This window comes from Lottia gigantea, assembly GCF_000327385.1.
Source record: "Lottia gigantea unplaced genomic scaffold LOTGIsca_20, whole genome shotgun sequence".
Classification (NCBI taxonomy): domain Eukaryota; kingdom Metazoa; phylum Mollusca; class Gastropoda; family Lottiidae; genus Lottia; species Lottia gigantea.
The window spans coordinates 1,012,495-1,037,304 of record NW_008708401.1 but is presented as its reverse complement, the minus strand read 5'-3'; the positions used below and the strand labels follow the sequence as shown (position 1 = coordinate 1,037,304).

The 24,810-nt window shown below is 33.5% G+C and overlaps 3 protein-coding genes across 3 annotated transcripts; 2 read left to right on the top strand and 1 right to left on the bottom strand.

Annotated features, from left to right (window-relative positions):
• Positions 1–1,880: 1,880 nt before the first annotated feature.
• On the top strand, positions 1,881–3,899 carry LOTGIDRAFT_115147 (hypothetical protein; the record flags this gene model as incomplete). The annotated part of the gene is made up of 2 exons (XM_009053662.1): positions 1,881–2,258; positions 3,318–3,899. 2 exons carry the CDS (start codon positions 1,881–1,883, stop codon positions 3,897–3,899), a joined length of 960 nt encoding a protein of 319 aa, XP_009051910.1.
• Positions 3,900–6,720: 2,821 nt separating this feature from the next.
• Positions 6,721–15,671, top strand: LOTGIDRAFT_187615 (hypothetical protein). The gene is made up of 20 exons (XM_009053661.1): positions 6,721–6,835; positions 7,488–7,709; positions 8,053–8,174; positions 8,503–8,733; positions 9,245–9,403; positions 9,820–9,964; positions 10,273–10,333; positions 10,538–10,684; positions 10,955–11,061; positions 11,308–11,435; positions 11,647–11,734; positions 11,965–12,127; positions 12,380–12,481; positions 12,655–12,725; positions 12,990–13,077; positions 13,285–13,367; positions 13,696–13,864; positions 14,145–14,366; positions 14,755–14,988; positions 15,462–15,671. The coding sequence occupies exons 1-20, from the start codon at positions 6,737–6,739 to the stop codon at positions 15,536–15,538; spliced, it is 2,718 nt and encodes a 905-aa protein (XP_009051909.1). The 5' UTR covers positions 6,721–6,736; the 3' UTR covers positions 15,539–15,671.
• A 3,396-nt stretch (positions 15,672–19,067) lies between these two features.
• LOTGIDRAFT_114966 (hypothetical protein) lies at positions 19,068–24,197 on the bottom strand (the record flags this gene model as incomplete). Its single annotated transcript, XM_009053660.1, has 9 exons — positions 19,068–19,247; positions 19,528–19,728; positions 20,060–20,165; positions 20,916–21,026; positions 21,473–21,579; positions 21,712–21,767; positions 21,998–22,157; positions 23,740–23,870; positions 24,086–24,197. The coding sequence occupies 9 exons, from the start codon at positions 24,195–24,197 to the stop codon at positions 19,068–19,070; spliced, it is 1,164 nt and encodes a 387-aa protein (XP_009051908.1).
• Positions 24,198–24,810: the final 613 nt, after the last annotated feature.

Genomic DNA, 24,810 nt, shown 5'->3' with positions numbered 1-24,810 from the left:
CATCGGTTAAAAGCCTTATTAACGAAATCTACACAGTTTTGAATAATAAGCCTACAGGGGTGGCCTGGTACCTAGATACAAGACCATACATCCAGCTGATAATCATCAAAGTTAAGGAGTATCCTGGACTTCCCTTAAATGCTATACCACTATTGGATAATGTTCTTCGTTTATTATCCACGAGAGCTCCCACCAAACTCCCAATTGATGACATCCTGTCTATCATAGATGAACTGGCAAAAATATCCAAAGTACCATCTGAAGTTCAGTATCTATTAGACCAAGTGGTGTATCTTGTAAAGTGTTTTAAATATCAACCAGGGCTCCCTTCAGTTACTCACCCACTACTAGATAGATTAGTATTGCTAATCCTGGAAACAAAGTTGGATTATGGACAGCATCTACCATTGATAGAGAAATTGACTTTCAATTTGATCCAAATCAGAAGAAATAACGGTTTACCAGTGAAGCTGAATCCAATTGTCGAAAAAGCAATAAAGGTAGCAGAACTAATCCCTGTACTGACCCAACCGGCAGAGCTATATCAGCGGCTTGATGAAATCCTTCAGGTGGTCAGTTCGGTGAAGATGGCTCCTGGATTACCAACAGATGTCCATTATCTGGTTGATGAAACAGTTCTTTTGTATCAAAAGATCAAAAAGCTGGTTGTACCCGTTACAGACGTTTATCTATTGTTAGATGACATCTTGTCCATAGTTTATGAGATCAGACGCTACTCGGGAAAAGACTCGTCATTAGAGTTAATTGAAGAGCGTATATTGAATATACTCATAATCCTGACCAAGGTACAAGGTTTACCAAGTGAAGTGTCCTATCTTCTGGATAGAATTATTCAGGTTGTTGAGATAATCAGAAAAGATAGTGGACTTCGTCCTTCGGCTTATTACATCCTGGAGGAGATACTGTATTCTTCCACTTTGATCAGGAGGATGCCGGGTGTACCAGTCGGAGCCATAACCTTGTTGAATAACGCCATCGCCATCTTTGATGAATCTGTCTTGTATGCACAGACTCCATCCAAGACCGTCATAGTTTTAGATCGAGTTATTACTATTTTGAAGCAGACAATTGTTTACCTTAGTTCAAATCCTGGGCTCATGGACGAAGTTACAAAACTCATGTCGACAATTGAAAGAGAGAAGACGAAATTACTTCTGATTATTAGTATGGAACCTCAAATCAATCGCTTCTATACTATAGTCTCAAAAGCTAGAAAATTAGAAGGGTTGTCATCTTCAATGTACCCATTACTTGAAAATCTGTACTCTCTAGCTAAACAGACAAAGGTTCTCTCCATTAGAAAATTACTACCTGTCTTAAATCAACTATATGCTTCAATAACCGAAATCAAGTCTTCCTATAATACGGGAAGAGGTGCTAAACTTGCACCAGTTCATGATCTTTTGCTTGAGATCATCGAGGATATAAGATCAAAGATTCCAGTGTCAGAGATACCAAAGGTCAAGTCAATTTTAGATCAGCTTGGTTCACTGTTAGAAACCATTAAATTGGTTGCACCGACTGAAAGAGTGGACATTATCCCAGTATTTGATCAAATTTCGAAGTTGATTAAATCTCAAGACACAGTGGAAAGAACTCCAACCATTCCAGAAGAACAGCTTATCCTGAATGATATACTCTCCATCGTCGGTGAATTAAATCGTAAAACAGGACTTCCAGGGGAGGTAACAGAGACCTTGAGAAACATGCTTGGTGTTGTTAATGAAGCTAAGAAAGTCTTGAGTCTACCAATATCAGAAGCAGATACATTTAAAGTCGATGCTAGTATTGGGGAGATATCTCAAAATCCATATGACTTGAAGCAAGCACCTGTTCTCCCTTATACCGACAAACAACCGATGATTTATAATACAGCACCGGATAAATCGGATACAGTCGTCTCTCCTAAATCTCAAACGTTTAACGTGGTGCCTTCACCAGTTATCTACAATCCAGCTACCACTCTATTAGTAACCAGTTCCACAAAACCTTATCCCAATCCCAGTATGATAACTCCTAATACAGGCACAGCTGATCCAAAGGACCCTGCCGTCAGTTCTACTCTTGGCCAAAATGTTTTAACAAAACTCTTCCCCGATTCAAGGATGATCACTCCTGAAGCAGCCGATCCAAAGGACACTGCCGTCAGTTCTACTCTTGGTCAAAATGATTTAACAAAACCCTTCCCCGATTCAAGGATGATCACTCCTGAAGCATCCGATCCAAAGGACCCTGCCGTCAGTTCTACTCTTGGTCAAAATGATTTAACAAAATTTCTCACCGATTCAAGGATGATCACTCCTGAAGCAGCCGATCCAAAGGACACTGCCGTCAGTTCTACTCTTGGCCAAAATGTTTTAACAAAACCCTTCCCCGATTCAAGGATGATCACTCCTGAAGCATCCGATCCAAAGGACCCTGCCGTCAGTTCTACTCTTGATCAAAATGATTTAACAAAACTTCTCACCGATTCAAGGATGATCACTCCTGAAGCATCCGATCCAAAGGACCCTGCCGTCAGTTCTACTCTTGGACAAAATGATTTAACAAAACTTCTCACCGATTCAAGGATGATCACTCCTGAAGCAGCCGATCCAAAGGACACTGCCGTCAGTTCTACTCTTGGTCAAAATGTTTTAACGAAACCCTTCCCCGATTCAAGGATGATCACTCCTGAAGCAGCCGATCCAAAGGACACTACCGTCAGTTCTACTCTTGGTCAAAATGTTTTAACCAAACCCTTCCCCGATTCAAGGATGATCACTCCTGAAGCATCCGATCCAAAGGACACTGCCGTCAGTTCTACTCTTGGTCAAAATGATTCAACAAAACCTCTCACCGATTCAAGGATGATCACTCCCGAAGCAGTCGATCCAAAGGACACTGCCGTCAGTTCTACTCTTGGTCAAAATGTTTCAACAAAACCCTTACCCGATTCAAGGATGGTCACTCCTGAAGCATCCGATCCAAAGGACTCTGCCGTCAGTTCTACTCTTGGTCAAAATGTTTTAACAAAACCCTTCCCCGATTCAAGGATGATCACTCCAGAAGCATCCGATCCAAAGGACACTGCCGTCAGTTCTACTCTTGGTCAAAATGTTTTAACAAAACCCTTCCACGATTCAAGGATGATCACTCCTGAAGCAGCCGATCCAAAGGACACTGCCGTCAGTTCTACTCTTGGTCAAAATGTTTTAACAAAACCCTTCCCCGATTCAAGGATGATCACTCCTGAAGCAGCCGATCCAAAAGACACTGCCGTCAGTTCTACTCTTGGACAAAATGTTTTAACAAAGCCCTTCCCCGATTCAAGGATGATCACTCCTGAAGCAGCCGATCCAAAGGACACTGCCGTCAGTTCTTCTCGTGGACAAAATGTTTTAACAAAGCCCTTCCCCGATTCAAGGATGATCACTCCTGAAGCAGCCGATCCAAAGGACACTGCCGTCAGTTCTACTCTTGGACAAAATGTTTTAACAAAACCCTTCCCCGATTCAAGGATGATCACTCCTGAAGCAGCCGATCCAAAGGACACTGCCGTCACTTTTACACTTGGACAAAACGATTTGACAAAAGCCTTTCCAGATCCAAGAATAGTGCCTCCTGACACAGCGAAATTAAACACAATGCCATCACCAATTGATATCACACCGGGAATATCCAACATAGCTCCAAATTTCAATAAGCCACTAACCGATCTCTCTGTCAACCCTGCTCTGGAGTATCGTGAATTGCCAATATCTATTGGTGGTAATTATTACATTCTGGACGGGCAAGAAAACCATCTACCATATCCATTCCATTCAGGTACAATATTAGATTCTAATTTTCTTTCTAAACCAGTTATTCTTTTTAAGGGAGAACTTGTGGTCCAGTGATCATGAAGTCTGTTGATAATATTTTTCTGAGGAGCTTCACTTCATTTCTTGATGGTACTACTTGGTCGCTAAATCTTGATATATCTTTAGGCTAAGCTCATTTGACTCTGAAATCTGATTTAAATCTAATTTGTTAATTTATTTTCTGGTTTTGTAGATTCCGATTGTTCGAATGATGAATTTAAATGTAGTAATGATAAATGTTTATCCATTGATTATAAATGTGACGGAAATGACGATTGTGGGGACGGCACTGATGAAGATTATTGCGACAAGAAATAATTTAAATAGCAGGTAATATTTCTCTCGATGCGCAGAAAAGAGTACAAGTGCAAATTTCAGTAAGGAAAAGGTCACTTGTTTGAAGATCGCATGGTTTGATAATCTGAGTAACAACATGTTTCAGATTCTATATATGTATATATTTCGGTTTTTATCTTCTTATTTCAGGGGGACTAGATCAGCATAATGAAGCCTACTAGATATTAGATATCCTATAGGGCGTCTATATTATTCCGCTATTTGGATTTTTCTTCTAATAAATAAATTAATTTAAATATAAAACCTTTGTTTTTTTTGACTATTGTGCACACACTGTTCCATACGGCATGTAAAGAAATGGTCATATTTTTATTGATGCCTTTTGAAGGGTGGTCCGATATATTTATAGTGGTCCAGTATCTGTCCGGTCCAGAGTCAGGTGCTCCGATATTATTTCTGGAACGGTCCTCAATCAATACATCGGAATTTTTTAAATTATATTATAAGAAAATATCGGGAACAACTCGACCGAAACATTTGTCTTATTTCCAAACTATTTTGTCGGCTCGCTTAACTGTCAACATATCTATCAGATTCTGGAATAGAGGCAGATGTTTCGGATCATGTTGAATTACGCATATATCTTGAAAAGAAAAGTAAGAACAGATATGTAAACTGTCAACGATCCTTTTGATGGCGACAATTGCCTGCAGCTTGGTGACACTCGGTGCATATGAACAGCAAAGACCAAGAGAAGCAAAGACACCGATCCAGCCACCGCGATCTGGTAATATGTTGCCGGTCCGGTACCCATGTGTATACTTCTGTCCGTTTGTTGATTTATCCACCACTGCTATTGTGGAATAACTATATGGCATCTAGTTGCAGATAGCTGAAATCTGAGGGCCGTTGGGCATTTCTGTTTGATCGTAGGCCTAGCTGCTAAGTGAGTAAGACGAGCTCTCGTTAATCTACAAGTTCAGGGTTGATTTCAGCATAGCTATAGCCTTTTACTACCTATTCTATTCCGTGATGTAGATAAGTGGGGCTGAGATGGAAAAAAGTGATTGATGTGCACATTGATCATCTCTCTTGACAGCAGGAAATAAAAATAAAAATAGACTTAGGACCGTATGCTGCGCTCGAACATAACGCTAAGTCAGACTTCGGGTAAAGTCAGACTTTGTAAAGTTTCGCCTGAGCTCGACTTTGTAACTAATTCATTTCGGTATGCATGGCTTCAACTTAAACTTATCTTTGCTAAGTTTAACTTCTTCTGTGTATGTACGGAACCTCAACGATAACTCAAAGAATCATAATTTAATTTCTAATATTTATTAATAGAAAAAGTGATTGATACATATTTTAACTAAAATTTTGATCGTACACTTACGGACAGCAAGAATTTGGCATGTTTCTCATGTGCTTTTCCGTGGAGTCTTTATAAATACGCATCAGGGTCATTACAAATCATAATTTGATTGATTATTCAAGATGTCAAATAATATGTCGTCGCCTCGGAATACCAAGAAGAAGACACCCCAACTTACTGTTCCATGTGTACAGCCAATTGTTCCAATTTTCCCCGAAAACTGCGTAATGTCGTAAAAACCTCGTTGTATTGTTTTTATTTCATTTTCATCTGGAAACATAACCTCGGGCCTATGAATAGCTATAGCCCTTGATACAAATTTCACTATTCGGCCCGAGACACTGGATTGATGAACGCCCATTATGTCCCCCACGTTTATTTGGAAAGAGCCACTAGCATACCAACGAAGACATACCAATAACTATAGTAATGGTGGGATATGTACAGTTTGGTCACATCGATGATTGAAATTATTTCAAAAATATGCAGAACGCCATCCTTTGGAAATCTGAAGCATTTCGTAAATTCACTCTCGTCTAGATCTTCCATTGGATTTGAGCGGTCTTTAAATCTCCTCTCCACATGGTAAATATCTATAATATCTATGGTGTAATTGGTTGAAATAATCTTCCATTGTCACAATTTCAATCGCAAACGTATATAAAGTACGGCTAAAGTCTGCTACCACCCTATCTTAGACTTTACTTTAGTTTTGTCCACAAAACGCTCGAGTAAAGCATGACTTACATCAAAGATCGAGCGCAGCATACCTAAAGTCTGACTTAAGCTCGACTTTGAGTAAAGTATGACTAAAGTTCGACCACAGCATACGGCCCTTATTCTCGTAGCATGCTGCATGATGTGGCCCGTCTTCATTAGCCAACAGTTTGAGAAAATCCCCCCTCCCTCCCTAAAAAATGATGCCTACCCAAAACTCTACAATTTGAGTTCTCTAGAAAAATTTCAGCCTTATTATTTTGTTCTTATTAAAGATTGAATATGCAAATCGTTTGTTTTCTGTTACTTTTTTACTCCCTAATTATCAGAAGCAAAGTTAGTGGTCGAATCGTCTTAAATTATAGTGCTTTGGTCGAAGTGTCTTGAACCTAAAATTTAGCAAAACAAGTACAACACAATGTAAAAGGGAGTTACCTCCCTTCCTAAGAAGCGTTCATCTAACAAAGCAAGCGTAAACACCGCAATCATGGCCGACAAAAAGAAGCCCGTGGTTTCTGAAGAAAAGAAAACTGAGAAAGAAGAGGACAAGAAAAAGAATGGAGAAAATACGAAAGAGCAGGAAATGGTACAATTTCTTAGTTTTAGTTAGCTAGCTCCTAAGATCGCCAGAATAGACATTACTAAGCTGGTTTTCTTTCATTGAAATTTCTCAATTCTGCTTTATCATATATCAAATTTCATTGGTCATTGTTTATTTACATTTATAGAACCTTAATTTAAAAGCTACTTTCTGCAACAAAATTTGTAAGAAATTAAGACAAAGTACTTGAGTAATGACCAAATGTTTCGTTTTATTTGTTGGAATATATAATGAATAAGATTGACATTAATCATAAAATGAGCCAGTGTTAGTGACAGTCAGTAATGTTACCAATAAACTTCATTAAAGTCTTAAAGTGGTGTTTGCTAGCCTATATCATGACTTCATGTGCCCATTCTTTTAAGAAAAGTCTACTCAAAGTGTAGCCACTTTAACAAAAATTTCAGATTGAAAATAGCTAATGAAATTCTGTGAGGTCAGAGGAGCCCAGTTTGTCTGTACATTTTATTTCCTTTTCTGATATTCAGTGGCAAGACATTTTTTCAAACAAGTGAAGTCAGAATAAAAATCTGAGGCGTCTGTCTATACATTGGTAGCCTATGTAAAGATGTTGCTGTACATCAATAATTTAGGTATTTTACAGGTCCAAAGGTATAAAATTTTATTATCGTTTTAGTCTGAAGAAGACCAGCAACTTCATGATGAGTTAAACCTGTGTATTGAAAGGTTGAAAGAATCTGATCAGAAACTTTATAAGAATGCTTTGGAGAGTTTACGAACTCTCATTAGAGCTTCTACGACATCAATGACTTCTGTACCTAAACCATTGAAGTACCTTCGACCACATTATGACAGTCTGAAAGAAATTCATGAAAAAATCAAAGACAAGGACACTAAGGTATGTAAATGATTTCAATTATTGATACAGACTGAACACACCCAATTTTAAGATGACTGCAGCTTATTTTTTGAAAGCAGGTTTCGTATTTGTTCTACTATACTTTAGAATGTTTATATAATAGTGTATTAATATCGTAGAGAAGAATAACAAAAAAAGGTGATTTTTTTTTAACTGAAAGGAGGTTTTGATAATTGTTGCTCTATACTTAAAAGCTTACCTTATTTATAGTGATATGGTGTATTACATAATTAATAGGAGCAATGACACAATAGTAAGTAAAATGAACCCTGTAGGATTTCATAAACCTTGAATTATGATGTTTTGGATGTGTCTTTTATAGAAATTTTGTGCTGATATTATATCTGTACTGGGTATGACTATGAGTGATGGAAGAGACAGTTTACACTACCGTTTATTGGGATCTAAAGAAGAAATTGGTTCTTGGGGTCATGAATATGTCAGGTAATAGTGAATTTTGACTCTTTAACGTAACACTTTTGCATGTCTGTAATAGTTTAGGGTGAAACCAGTATTTTTAGCTGCTTGCTTAAAATGAGATTCTTTGAATGTCGAGCTCACGGTAAATGGCATTTGTACACTCATACATTTAATTCTGCTTTGTGTACCTGTATTTCATAATTTTTGCATGTGGAATGTTTACTTTCTTAAATAGGATCAAAATTAAAAAAATTTGGTTACTTCCATGCAAATAAAGGCCACATTTTATACTGATGTCATTAATGATCATACGAAAAGATCATATTTCAGAATTGATGTTTTTTATTTTCAGGCATTTAACAGGACAAGTAGCAGCAGAATGGCAGGAAGCTGAAGACGATGCTTCTGGTGCCACCATGAAAGAGAAACTATTAATAATGATCAAACAGATAGTACCATATCATATGACTCATAATGCTGAAGCTGAGGCTTGTGATCTGTTGATGGAGATTGAGAAATTAGATTTATTAAAAGATTATGTTGATGACTCTGTTTACTCTAGAGTTTGTCTTTATCTTACCAGGTAAACAAACAAGCAAACAAATAAATCAACTGGTTACACAGTGGAGCCATATTTCTCAGCAAATTTCCCTTCCTGGTAAAATGGTGTAACAAATTTCTAGTTTGCACATTTAGACACACATGATAAAAATGGTTATTTGTTTTTGTGTATAACACCTGATATGAGATATATACAGTAACATATCTTTTGACTACCTTAGAATAGGATCAAGGGTTTTATTTAGGTTTCAAAGTTAAATACATAAGATGAATGTACAATTTAACTGTTTGCTGACTTGTAATAACTACAAAGACCTAGTCAGATGAATTTGTTCTCTGTAGATTGGTGATGGTGTCATTTACCAGAAATGGGTATATGGATTATCTCTGAGGACAATCTAATAAATAGTAGATTACAATGGGAAGTAAAATATCAGAATCTTAATTCAGATCAGCAGAAATTACTTTGATGGACTGAATCCAGACAAAATAAATTAAATTTATCATCTATATTTTTTTTTTTTTTTTTTTAGCTGTGTACCATATGTACCTGATCCAGAAAATACCATCTTAATAAAAACAGCTGTAGAATTATATAGAAAATATAAACAGTATCCACAGGCTTTACGATTTGCTCTACAACTTAATGATAGTAAACTTATTGAAGAGATCTTCTATTCTTGTAATGATGTGTAAGTTTTATCTTGTATTTTATACTTTAGTTATATCTAGTGAATTGCTGCCAAAGTGGGACTAGACCTGTGCTTTCTATGAGTTAAATTTTCCTTTTACTATTGTTGGAGAAAAAAATTTAGTCACATTTTGCTGTAGAATAGCATTAAAGATTACATAATTTTGCAACAGATTTAGGCTATTATATTTTTCAATTTTCAATTCCAAAATTAATCCGTGATTTCCTGTTCCAACTTAGCCTCAGATCACATCTGGTGGTCTGACCCCTTAGGTTGCCTCTGGGTAAAGAAAGAAAGCTCACTATGAGCCGGCTATTGTAATGTGATGGACACAAATTAAATTCCTTGTAAACAGACATAAATTTCTTGTTGATTGAAATATATTTCTTACTATGCTGTATTATTATATTTTTCAGTCATATGCAGAAACAGCTTGCCTACCTTTTAGGAAGACAACAGATATTTTTAGAATTAAATGAAGATATTGAGGAATATGATGAATTAACAGAAATTATGTCCAATGCTCATTTAAATAACAACTTCTTAGCATTGGCTAGAGAGGTATGTGAGAAGTTATTATTTACTGTAGGTCTTGAATTAGAAATACTGGCCGACACAATCAAATCAACATTCCAACAACAAAACAATTTTAGTTTCCTTAACTTCATTCGATTTCATGCAATTTAACAGTGATTTATTATAATGAGTATGAAATTAGTATTAATGTAATATCCAAACCAATCGGATCAATTTTAGTGTTTGATCAATCAAATGACTGGAACACTAACATAATCTTCAGTTAAGTTTTTGAGAAGCCTCCTGGTGTTTTCCTATTGAATTTATAATTATTATAAATATATATTTTGTAGTTGGACATAATGGAACCTAAAGTACCCGAAGATATTTATAAGAGCCATTTAGAACCAAATAGTAAGTTATGTTGTATTTTTCTATTATAATACTGATGTCATAATCAAACATGACGAAAAATTTTTTCCAAGATTTTGAATATGTGAACTGAAGCAGTTGGCAACAAAAATGTGATTCATTTTGTAAAATTGCTGCAAAAAAATAATTTGTTGCAACTTTGCTTGCAAAGATTTGATACTATATTGAGCAATGTTATATCTTCAGGATCATCACTAGGAGCAGGATCAGTAGATAGTGCTAGACAGAATTTATCAGCATCATTTGTTAATGGCTTTGTTAATGCTGGTTTTGGTTCTGATAAACTATTGATGGAAGATGGTAATAACTGGTTCTTTAAAAATAGAGATTATGGTAGGTTAGAGTAATTCTTTATACTTCAATTACAACAAGATGGTGTCTGTTTTATTTTAATGGTCTAGAAGATAACTTTAAAAGGATTGTAAAGTGGTTCTTCTAAAATTTGTATGTGTATCGAGGACACTGATAGCATCAATTTGCACCATTCAAATTTTCAATCAGACGCCTGCAACAGAAAATAAGTTTTCTATGGCATCATTAATCAAGTAATTTACTGTATATATTATTATTTTATATTTCATTTTATTTTTATTTTATTTATAGGTATGTTAAGTGCTGCAGCATCTCTAGGTTTAATACTATTATGGGATGTAGATGGTGGTTTAACACAGATTGATAAATATCTCTACTCTTCAGAAGATAATATAAAGGTAAGCTTTGAGACAATTTTATTATTACTTTATGGCTTTACAACTGAAACATTGTATAGTGAAGTACATTTAATCTCGAGCTAAATGACACAAAAAGCTATTATGAAAACTCATATATGAACTTAACTTATCTCCAATATTACCAAGAGGTTTAGCTTAGTAATTCCTGTATCTAAGATAGGATTGGTTGTACAGATGCCTTTAACAATCTTATAAATTGTATTGAATGATGTAAAACTATTATAGGCTGGGGCATTATTAGCGTGTGGTATTGTGAATTCTGGTGTACGTAATGAGTGTGATCCTGCTCTAGCTCTATTAACAGATTATGTCATGCATAACAATAACGTTATGAGACTTGGTGCTATAGTTGGGTAAGTTAATATTTCTACTTCTTTCTTGTGGAGTTTCCGATTTAATAGGAAATATTTCACGAACCCTGGATTTAGTATGATTTTTGTGTTTCATTCATCTTATTGGCCAGTCACTTAACTTGATTGATATTTAACTTTCTTAACCAATCAGATTACTGTATTTTATCAGCCATTAGAAAATATTTAGATTATGTTATTTCTATATTTTCAGTCTTGGTTTAGCTTATGCTGGTTCTAATAGAGATGATGTCATCAGTTTAATATTACCAGTTTTAGGTGATTCCAAATCTACCATGGAGGTAATATCTTCCTTTCATTAATTGAAGGATGGGTAGCACATTCGGTTAGAGCCTTGAAAATATTTTATGGCACCATTGTTTGGTTACGTCAAACAAATGGTGATCTTTGTTTCTGATACATTGGTCAGCTGATACAGATGTGCACCCACAATCACATCATTGTGGATTGAAAGCCTGAAAGCTAGAAGGTTGATTGTTACTGACTATGTAAAAAATAACTTATTTTCTAGGTAGTTGGTATGGCTGCTCTAGCTTGTGGTATGATATCTGTAGGTAGTTGTAATGGTGAAGTAACATCTACTATACTACAGACTATGATGGAGAAATCAGAAGCTGATCTTAAGAACACCTATTCTAGATATTTAGCTCTAGGTCTTGCTTTGCCTTATTTAGGTAGATTCATATCATTAGTAATAAGGTCATTGGTGTCACTGACTGTCTGACTGTGAAATGATCCCTCCACAGTCTATGATCGATAGTTTTCAATAATTTGCATTTAACCTACCCAACCTGCTTAAAAATTCAGACTACCCCATTAAAGAAAGTAAGCTACTTATTGTTCTCACAGAACACTCTCTGGCATTGTCTGTCTTCATTCACGTTACAAAGATCAGCAAAATTTTGATATTTCATTTTTTCTTCCAGGAAAACAAGATGCTGTTGATGCTACATTAGTAGCTCTAGAAGTTGTTGGTGAACCATTAAAATCCATGGCCACTGTTTTAGTTGATGTTTGTGCATATGCTGGTAAGTTGAACATCATTAGTTTAACTCCTCTGCTATTGGTATATGTATGTATTACGATATACACCCATCAAAATATTTCTTAGTTCTAGTTTTTTCTTCTTTTTTGTCACACAATGTCATTAAAATGAACCCAATCTTTAAAAGTTTGAAAAATGTATTACATCTTGTTTTAGGTACTGGTAATGTATTAAAAGTACAACATTTGTTACATCTCTGTTCAGAGCATGATGATGCCAAGGATCAGGTTAGTACCTTATGCTTACACATATATATTCATATTAGACTGATACACTTAAAAAGGGCTTACAAAACTGTTTTAATACATTATTATTATATGTATTCTTACTATACAAAAACGAAGATATCCACCTCTGAACTGAATTTTGCTTTACTGACCGATTGTTATCAAGTCCCTGTGTTATAATGAAAACTCATAGACACATGAGTTCGTTCATTTTATGGGAGTTTTGAGTATATGATATTTTGATTGAAATAATGATTGTTTTAGGAGACTGAAAAGAAAGATGATAAGAAACAGAAAAAAGATGATAAAAAAGAAAAAGAGCCAGCTGGTCCTGATCTCACAATACAACAAGGTATATCTTGAAATCAATTCTAACATTTTATTTTTTAGCATATATCAAAATTTTAGTATGGTTTAAATTACTACTTGTTGTTTTAACCTTATTTGATGTTCATTTTGGTATTCTGTCCAAAATTTACCAATATTTGAAACAGAGCAAGTTGATATTACTATGAAGTAAAAATTTTCGATAATAATGGACTTGATTATTTCAAACTAGGTGCTAGTGTATTGGGTATAGCATTAATAGCTATGGGAGAAGATATTGGTAGTGAAATGGCATTTAGGGCTTTTGGACATCTTGTAAGTATCTATGTTGATTATTCAGTGGTATTTCAGAATGTCATAATTCATTTGAAAACTTTGATACTTTGTTTTGAATGCATGATACCAAGTATTGCTTGACCCTTGCTTAGGCTATTTAATCTTACAAACTTTGAAATATTCTGCCATTTTTTGTCATTCAAGAGAGTTCCTGTTTCTATGGAGAACTATATTCTCCAAGCAGTCAATTATACTCTTACAGATCATTTAGTATTGAAGATACCCTTTATAACTTAATGAATGTATTTATAATATATATCTAATGTTTGAAGTATCAAAAGATGAATATATTTTATATTATTTGTAGTTACGATACGGTGAAGTTGGTATGAGACGAGCTGTACCACTAGCTCTAGCTTTAATCTCTGTATCTAATCCTAAACTACAAATATTAGATACATTGAGTAAGTTCTCACATGATTCTGATCCTGAAGTATCACATAATGCTATATTAGCTATGGGAATAGTAGGGGCTGGTAAGTACTATATTATATTAATAGCTATGTCGGTACAGGTTAACAAACCTTGGATTTATATTTTTCTGAACTGAAGTAGACACACCTGCCACAGCACTTGCCATATTCAACCTCAAATTCAGTATTCATTTTCTAGAATGGGACATGGAAATATTCTGTGGGTATTATACTGCTGTAATTCTGACATCTAAGATATTTATTATCACTAGTTTGACTTTTGCAGCTATACCACTGTACCTATGAATAATAATATATCAAAAGTGTTCTCCTTCCATTCCAGGAACTAACAATGCCAGATTAGCAGCTCTATTAAGACAGTTAGCTCTGTACCATGCTAAAGATGCTAACAATCTGTTTATGGTGAGACTAGCTCAGGGATTATGTCATCTTGGTAAAGGAACTCTGACACTGTCACCCTACCATAGTGATAGGACCTTATTAAGCCCAGTGGCTGTAGCTGGTTTAATGGCTGTATTGGTTTCATGTTTAGATGTCAAAAATAGTAAGTAGTATTTTAATCTTATCACATGACATCAATAATTGTCTTTGATCATTTTGTTGTATAAACAGGTTGTTTTATTGCTTCTATGGATTTTGCACCTAATTAGGCTTATGAAGACAGGACAGCTTTCTTAGCCTGATCTTTTTCGATTTCGAACTGTCAAGGGATCTTTGAAATGCACAGCCTGAAGCACACAGGGTCCCAATTTATAGTTTGAAAGACTAGACGCTTTTTCCATGTCAGCCCCTTCAACCTACATTAATGACGTGGTGAAACTGGGTTTGAAGGAAGGCTGCACTAAGCAGTGGTATATCTAGTTTAAAGTTAGAATTTAACTATTTGTCTTTAAATGTAGCCGATTAACATATTGAAATCATTTATATTCCAGTAATCCTGGGTAAATCTCATTATGTCCTGTATCACCTGGTATCTGCCATGCAGCCACGTATGTTAGTAACATTTGATGAAGAGTTACGTCCCATGCCTGTATCAGTCCGTGTTGGTCAAGCTGTAGATGTGGTAGGACAGGCTGGTAAACCTAAAACAATTACTGGATTTCAGACCCATACCACACCAGTTTTACTGGCTCATGGTGAACGTGCTGAACTAGCTACAGAAGAATGTATCCTTTACAATTAGTAGACTGTATTTCATGATCCAAATGGGTGGAGATTGAACCCATAAATACTTACAAAAATTAGGAAATTTTCGGTTGCTACTTTCAGTGTTTCTGGCTTTATCCTAAATACTTTCAGCAGCTAGGACAGATTCTCATTGTTGATGGTTGACATCTGTCCAGGATATCTTTCCTTTCAGTGAATTATCTTACTATTTCTTTTAAGCATTGGATAGTTGTGCATGTTTGAATAGATGACAGCTGGTAGACAATGGTATATTGCCTTCAATCTTATCTCATCCTATCTTTTTAGGATAGTAGCATTAACTTATTCATCTGATATCCAACTGTCAATATCATAAACTTAAAAGCCTGCCACTCACAATCTCAGGTTTTTGATTACATCTAAATACACACATAGTTTCTCTATATCATTCAATCTAATAAGATATATTTGTACCTTAACCTACTAACTATAGATATCTGTTTAACACCAATAATGGAAGGATTTGTTATATTGAAGAAGAATCCAGATTATGTAGAAGTTACAAGTTAAATTACCCAGCATGAAGGAAGTTTATCATCGTGTTTTCTAGCTATGTCATCATTCTCAATCTACTATTATTATTATTATAAATCAGAGTTGTCATTTGTATAAATTATGATGATTAAATCATCTCTATGTTCAATCTATGTGTTTACAATTGTTCAGCAGGTGTAAATAGCAGTATAGCAGAAGAACTTTGTACATGTTGCGGTTCATGTATTCATTTTTACACTGAAATCTGCACATTTATGATTGATTTAGTAAATGTAGAAAAATATTGCTGAAAAACTCAATGCAAATTATGGAAACTCCCATAGGTAATTGCTGTGTGGAATTATTTCTGTTATATCTATATTAGTTCACCATTTCTTATCAACTTGTATACTCAATACAACACACAGCATCAAACACGCTACAAAGTAGGACAATTTATTGGTCACTCATATTAGCATATGCATTACATTTGCATGCTGTTGGCTCATTACTCAAGATGAACATTTTGACATTGCTTCCACCATGGGGATTAAGAATTCAGCACTGGATATTTTTAGTAAACAAATAAATTCAAGCTTCAAATTAATTTATTATCAAAAACATGAGCCACCATTGAATACACTGATATTGAAGAAAAAATACTATATTAACAACAGATTAAAAAGAAAAACAACACAGACACCGGTTTCAGAAGATAAAGCTTACATTGTTACAATTCAGAGGAAGATTAGTGTTCATTCAGGAACAATTTAAACAGAAAGTGAGCAGTCCATTTTATTTTTTAGGTAATATTAAATAGCCTACACAATGTAAGTTAAGGCTGTATAGGTTCTATTATTACTTATACTACCTGAAAATAAAGAGGACAGTTCCTAGTTCTGCTTTGCATCCTCCCTAAATATACATGCATACAATTTGGAGTAATATAAGCGTGTTCATCCAGCAGACCTTTTAAAAGGGAGAAGTATATTCTGTTTTGAAGGTGATCAAATATTAATTTCAAAAATTCAAGCCACACATAATAAATAAATAGTGTGTTGATAAACTTTTGAATCATTCCTGTATGATCACTGATATCTTTGTGCAACTTTACTTAAAGCAATAATACTAGTATAATTAATCAACAATATAACAACACATCTGGGCATCAAAACACATTGTCTTACTTTTACAAATGACTCCTGCCTAGTTCTAATGAAATAATATTAACTATTCATAGCTAGCAGGTTATTTGATGTGCCTAATTATCTTTGACCAAATATACCTCCATTATCAAATCTGGTGAACAATTTCACTTTATCATGAGCAAGATGCATAAGAGACAAAGGAGGTGCTTGATTGATGAGTTTTTTTTTACAAGATCTGTGGCAATTTTATCCATTAACAAAACAGAATTAAAATTTACCCTTCTATTCCTTTCTCCATCTACAGCTTTTTTTTTTCCACACACATTCTGAACTCTGTTCCCACTTGTTTAAACTCTCAGTTGATTTCATGAATCAAAAACAAGCGGAACTCACCAATCAAGTGCCCCATGGTTAGAATAGCTTAATTAGAAAAACACCACTACTCTCATAACTCATAACTGGTAAAAAGGATTGTGTGAAAATTAGTCAGTCTTAAGTCAAGTTCTGATAACACCAAATCATAACATTACACAAGAACAACATGTTAAAATATACTAAAAGGCTAAAGAAATGTTATTTAAGGGGCTGTCCAGTGGCATTTTCAGAAGTGATGTTTCTTTTGTCTTTCAGTACAGAATCCATATTAGTGAAATTTACAAAAGACAGATTTAAAGAATTAACAAGTGCAATAATGAACCTTGGTTAAAATTTAAATCAATTCCTTATAAAACATCATCAAAACTAACAACTACTATATAACAATGTGATTATGCTTCAATCAAAAACCAGTGTCTATTTGATCTTATCCTGTTACCCTGTTTGCTTTAAGCAATGGCAATGTTTTGGTATTGTACAATTGCAAGTTGTATTACCATTCCTGATGTATTGGGTAGTACAAGCGAAAGTGGGCTTGCGACAATTTATAAAGATATTTTATAGATATTTATCATACGTGCTGTTTTTTTCCCTGAAAGAATTGTAACTCTTTTTCTATTCTTATTATTCAAAAGGAGTCAGATATGCTAACCAAATACCATGCTGGGAAATATTCCAAACACAGGAAACTGTCATAGTCTGACTATATGGACATGATCTTTCAAATGACTCAGGAACTGGATCAGATTAAATAGACACTTAAAATTATAACAATTTGCAGAATGATACTTAAAATTATACATAACTTACAAAAACAATCATCTAATCACACAAGTAAATTATGCAGAATATTTTACTAATTCTAATTTAAAATATAGCAACTATTTACATGTCCCTTAACCAAGTTTATTATTGAAAGCTTTCTATTGAAGCCATTTCATGTATATTGTATTGAGACAAAAAATATTTAGGAACCTTTCTAAACTTAAGTAATCAAATTAGTTCTGGAGGTAAAATCAATTCTTAACTTCACAACCAAGGGCAATATTGTGTTAACCACTCAACATAACTCAAAGTATTGAATTATCATTGTATGTGCATTAATATTATTTCTTGATTATAACAGTAGGCCCTGTGTATTGTACAAAAATGTAATGGAGATCTTCACCATTACAACAATTATGGCACTAATTTTAAAGCAGGTCCATTTTCCAGGTGTCTTTGAGAGATTTTTCTTTTGGTCGACAAAAAAATTGACTTGATTAACATGACTTGATAAAAAAACAAAACATTTTCGTAAGTTAAAAACTTAACAAATGAAACTAACAAGAGCTTTAAGTTGTTCTTCTATAATAAACAAGGACTTCATACCAAGACATTAAAATTCCCATTCAATTTTCTTTCTCTGGTTTAAAAATAAATTCTTTTTTGATTTTGACGACTTGCAGGAATTCACAAGTACCTCCATCAAAAAAATAAACCTGAAGAATCAAATGTCTCTGGCAAAGGTAAATATTTTGAGCTATTTCAGTATTTAAATGAACACACAATTAATAAGGTACATTGTCAACATAAAAAATATGCTACAGTTAAATTTTCAAGCAAATTCACATAAAAAAAAACAACTTTAAAAGTGTAAATAATAAGATTTAGAAAGCCTACATTGAAAACATTGAATATTGGAATATATACCTGGTAGTAGATTTCATGTTTGGTAAATTTATCAAAGCTATTTTACATACACATTTAAAATTCCTGAACCATATTAGAAAAGATGTCATGAATATTACAAATGATGTTTTACGTTGATTTTTGGAATAAGTTTATTTTTCAAAAATACAAAAGAAGTATGCTCAATAAAATTCTTCCAGAATCAGCTTATTTTAGCACAAATTCAATTCATTTTAAAATCAATATTATTAGAAATTCAGGTTGGCAGGTTTAGAAAAACTCAAAATGTTAATCCTAAAAATCAAATACATTTTGCTTCAAAGTGAGAATCCATATTTAAGATCTTTAATAAAATCATTTCCTTTCCATGTTTAACTTTTAGAAATGAACTCCATGAAATCAGATTTGTTTTGATGAGTTGTGCGTGTTGGACGACCTAGATTTGATCTGGATCCAATTGATGTTCTGACTTCTAAAAATATTGGTCCCTCCGAATTATTGATTTCTTCCATAGATATCAACAATTCTTCAAGTGTTGAGGCTACCAGAGCCTGAAATAGTCAGAATATGAGTGCGTATTATATACAGTGCGCATTAAAATCAGAATTTTACAGTATACAATCTTAAGCATAAACCACTGTCAATGTCTCTTTTTCAGAGAAAATTGACCTATCTAAATTATTTCCTGCAAAATTGGACTTACACATTTTAAAAGTCATAAATTTCAAATCCAAAAGCAAAACAAAATTGAAATCTAAATATGATAAAATTTGTTTCTCCTAGCAACATTTAACTAATTTTTTTATTCAGAAAAAAACCCCAAAATCTTACCTTTTTGTATCCAGAAGCTAAGGCTATTTTAGGGAATGAAAAACCATCAAAATTTCTAGCTTCAGTAGGCTGGCCTCCAACTGAGTCATGGGCTCCATTGTTAAATAATATATGTTTAAAATTAGAACATGAACTTTGACCTACACTTGCCATGGCACCCAAGTGCATTAATGCAGCGCCATCACCATCCAAACAGACAACCTGTCAAAATATTACAGTCATAATATTATAGTTTAAACAAGCTAGGTGGGTTCTTATGAAATGTTAAAGGCCTTACATATTGTGATCTGTCAAGATGTAAACCAGTCAATTAGAAGACTTGAATTTTAAAGTCTGTCAACTTTACATTATAAGTACATCCATTCTCCACAGTGACTTCCCTGAGTTATTTTCTTCCTGTGTAATAACTTTGCTGTACTTCATTCCATCTGAGCATACAAGAGGTGTCTTTTCTGCAAAATTCACATTTTGATATTAACCAATCAGATATCTAGAAATCATTCAGCTGTGAGAGTTTTATATGATAACATACCGGTCTATCTGGTTTCTGTAGTGAAATTCCTAAAGCAATAGATGATGCATGTCCCATGGAACCAACAGTTAAAAACTCTTTTTCATGTCCTCCATCATTCTTAGCTCTGAAAATAAATGGTTATGTTCTTAGATGAGTAAAATAATGGATTTTCAGGAATTTTTCTGAATAAAAATCAAAGAATTGTGTAGGCTCCTAAATAAGAAATGGGGTTGGTCAGCTGATCAGTAGTGTTTAGTTGATAATAAACAGACAACCCTATTCCTGATGCCCTCAATAACCAGACATGTCTATTTTAGATTCAGGATTATTTAATAGTACAATTACTCAGGTGTCAGTCAGTTTATATACAACTGATAAAATACAAGATAGAAACACAGCTATGTTAACATAATTACATGATAAATCTACTAATTAATCCTATAGTAATAATCAATCAAAAATATTGTACATCTGGTATGATTTAAAACAAAACTCAAGTATTATTTATTTACTATCTGACCATAATATTTACATAATCAAATTTTGCTAATCAATTTTGTATGGATCATAATTCTAAAATACTTCTGAGATTTATATATTGTTTTTGGGTTGATGAAAGTGCCAACCAATGATATCATATATGGAATATTTGTGAAGGAGAAAAAAAATCAATTCTGATAATATAAAACACATAATAATATGCAAGATATATAATACATGTAAACATGCAAACTCACAGTAGGTCACAGTTGTACAAATTACATACAACAACCACACAAAAATATGGATTATTTTTTTTTTTTTAGGATAGGACTACTATGTTTACAGAGTTCCAGGTTTAGTTTGAAATAACATGACGGAAGCTTATACTAACCTATATTCAAATAATTCTCGAGACAACATACCAGTTGTACTAACTATAACATCATTTTCACCCAGTAAATCTACCACTCTTTGTAGAGCAAATTCTCTTGTCATTGGTAATCTACAAAATGGTTTACATTAGAAACTTTCCCTTTGTAGTCATTTTCACAGATTTTCGTTGATCTAATTTTCTTGTATGGTCTTATCCAATACATAACACCGAGAACTATTATTGGTAGATCTCTGTTAACTCAACCAATCAGACTTTGTGAAATTATTCAGTCATGATAATCATATGTTAAACCAAAGCTTTCACGGATTTTAGTTGAGAAAAACTGCTAGTAATGCAATCACAAGTTAACTTAGGCTATTCTAGCTATGTCAAGGGCACTAACTCTAACAACATTTGATACAATGTGAACATAAACTACATTGAGATCTTAGCCAAATTAGCACTTCTGTTATGTAAGCTAACTACCTTTACTCATATGCCTGTACTTTCTGCACCTTATAGGGTCTTGATGATAGATGATATATCCAAAACATGCATTGGAAAGCAATACTTACTTAATCCTGTCTTGTTTTAGTTTATATGGAGAGAATGTTTTACTTCTAACTAACAAACAAAATGGAGATTTCTTCTCTGTTAAATGTCTCTTGGATTTTTCTAAAACCTATAAATAATTGACATTTTAAACAGGTTGTTCCAATACTAGAATATCTTCACTTGGACTTTACTCAAAAGCTAGACTTTCACCCTCCAATCCAGATTAGAACACAGGACCATTTGATACTAAAACACTTACTTCATTCAGTTGACTTTCATCAGCTGGTAATTCTTCATATGGTATTCTCATAGATTCTAGAATAACAAAATATAGTACAGATTTCATTTTTCATTTTCAATCTCAAGCTATTACAAACTTCGGCTATTTTGACTCCAAAAGCCACTATTCTTTTATCACGGAATGCAGCGATTTGATTGGATTGTACACCAGAAAATACAGCCAATCAGAGCTTTTGACTGAAACACTATTTACAATACAACTCTCATTTAAATTACATACAACTATACAATAATATCAGTCGTACCTAACATATTCTGTGTAATTAATCCCTGTGTTATATGTTGAGGTTCATCTTTAACCCCTGGTTCTCCCCTCCATCCCACTAACAATAACATAGGTATACTGTAGACTTTAGGTGCAGCTAGTGACATCAATGGATTCACCATGTTACCTAATCCAGAGTTCTGAAATAATAATAAAAAATTGCCTGTTTGGAAGTTTATTAGATGTCATATTTAAAGGAATTCAACATTGGAAGTTGGAATGGACTTAAAATCTAAATTCTCTAGGTCAAATAAGTATATATTCATCAATAGACTTACCTATACAATATAATCCCTATGTAATCCAATAAATCCATAATAATAAGTCATTTATCATGAAAATATTTATTGAAATAAATAGAGTTATATAGATTTATTCTATTATACAGGGATTATGTTCCTTCTAAGATATATATGTATGTGGCAATATAAAAATTACTATATAGATTATTTATGAAGCTGCCACAAACTGTACCTGACTATTCACAAAACCTTTAAAAGGTAATTTTTCTAAAATTTCAACAAAAATATAGTTCATCATCTCTCTCTCTGGAATTGTACCGAGTTCTTTTTTTGAACAAATTCTCTTGAAATTTGGTGATGGCTGAAATTGAGCTCTATAACTTTTTAGAACAAATTAAGATGCCTTTATCAGGGCTGTTAATTTGGGTGTATTTTCTGCAGTTCAGCTCAAATGTCTTTTTGACAAAGATCTGTGGGATATGAGATAGGTTACACAAAGACTGTCAGTCAAACTTGTTTACCAGGATATCAATACAGATCACAATAGGCCCTGTATCCTTTCACACCCTGAGTCAATAAAAATATTGATGAAATGTAAGAACAGGAAGAGATGCCATAAATGAATTGCAGGAAACACATGCATTATTTTCCACATAGAAAATAGAAAATTTCATATCTGAATATAGGCATAAACATAAAGGTATTTTCTTTCAAAAAAGAATCTAAGCTAAGCAAAATCAATTCAAACTTCTAAAGGTTAACAAATTCACATTACCATTTAATATATAATATCTGAATAAAGGCAGATACAAGTAATTATTTTCTTTCAAAATAGAATTAAGTTTTAAACAAAATCAACCCATAGTTCTAAAGTCTAACAAAGTTTGACGTGTTTACATTAAAATAAGTGAAAATGTATAACATAAGAAAGAAATATTTTTCAACTTTGAAAGACAGATGAGATTAATAAAATCAATTGCAACTGTTGCCTCTACATGGTTTAAAACTAATTTAATGAGGTCTATATACTCCTATTGATCTATTTCTATACATATCATGTGAAATGAACTGTTGAACCATACAAAGTAAACAAACAAGTAAACAAAAAGGTTAAAGGCCACAGTTTGCAATTTTCCAGGAGGGAACGACACAGGTACACACACATCCTCTCTTAGTGTTTATAACTTTTTATATTATTTTATTTTATAAGAGTCTTATTGATATTTAAAATAAGCCTTTGTTTATGCTTAGTTTTGGACCCGTATGTGCCAAATGATAGTTACAGAACAATGTATGATAACACTTTTCAAAGAGCAAATAAAGACAGAATAAATAGAGATCTCCTATAAAGAAAAGATCTTAGCTCCAAGATGATCCAATGTAAAACCTCAAAACGACACAGGTATACACACATCCCCTCTTAGTGTTTATAACTTTTTATATGATTAAAGAGTCGAATTCATACTTAAAATAGTCCTACCTGTAAATAAACCATAGCTGACTTCCCAGTTGCTAAGTGATAGCCAGCTGCTAGACCTACTGCATTACCTTCATTAGCTGTGATAACATGATTCTCTTTAGCAGCATTGGCAGTAACATAAGCACAGAAATCTTAAAAATCAACATGAAAACATGATACATAATTTTACAGTAACATAGGCACATCTAATAAATTTCAAATGAAACCATTCAAAATATGTTTTCATATTTTTGTGTTTATTCTTCATTTTTTCATAGAACCTTCATAGCTTTTAAAATTTATGACAAAAAAATAAATACAGCCATTTAAACCAAATTTAAAGTACATTAAAATTTACTGTTCTCACCTTTTAATAAAGAGTCAGGAACTCCACAGAAATAATCTACACCAATATCATTCAAAGCTTCATAAAAGGCTGCAGGTTGTAATTTTGGATCAGAAAATTTAGGATCAGGCATCATGTCATTAGGAGCTGTTTTGGCCATATTTAATGTATGGAATGATGACGTTTGTAAACCAAATACCTGTGGAAAGAAAAAAAAAAATTCCAGTCATACTTCTGAAATGGAATGGTGTTTAACTCCCTACTTTACTGGCATACATGTGTAATCTATGAATGTTGCCGGGTTTCGCTTTTGCATGTTTATCGCTCTACCGACATCAGGCTTCAGTTTGTTAATTCACTTATCCAAACATTAATATATTTTTTGAAAGCAGAAACAGGCATTAAGGACTACACTGTGTACCAGATCTTTCTAGTTGATGCATAAATTTTTTCGATTGATAATGAACATACCTCTAATTTTCTTGAAGCTGATACAGAAAGATTAAAAATTCTTCTAAATACTGGAGCTGCCATCTTCTATATATCTATCCTGAAAAATATAAAAAAAATATTTTCTAACCTTGAAAAGGATTCAAACCCACAGTGCGCTAGTCACATGGCAACTACCCATTGAGCTATTCCACTGCCAGTAAAAGACAATATTCCAAACCCAAAATTTCAATGGAAGAAACAATTGACAATAACACAGCTCACAATAGCTGTTCATTAACCACTATAGGGTAAAT

What these genes read in the sequence shown, in the direction of transcription:
- LOTGIDRAFT_187615 (XM_009053661.1), top strand. Translation starts at nt 6,737, where the DNA reads ATGGCCGACAAAAAGAAGCCCGTGGTTTCTGAAGAAAAGAAAACTGAG. An exon ending in TGGGGTCATGAATATGTCAG is followed by an intron (nt 8,175 to 8,502) that starts GTAATAGTGAAT and finishes TTTTATTTTCAG; the next exon opens with GCATTTAACAGGACAAGTAG. An exon ending in TTAGGGCTTTTGGACATCTT is followed by an intron (nt 13,368 to 13,695) that starts GTAAGTATCTAT and finishes TATTATTTGTAG; the next exon opens with TTACGATACGGTGAAGTTGG.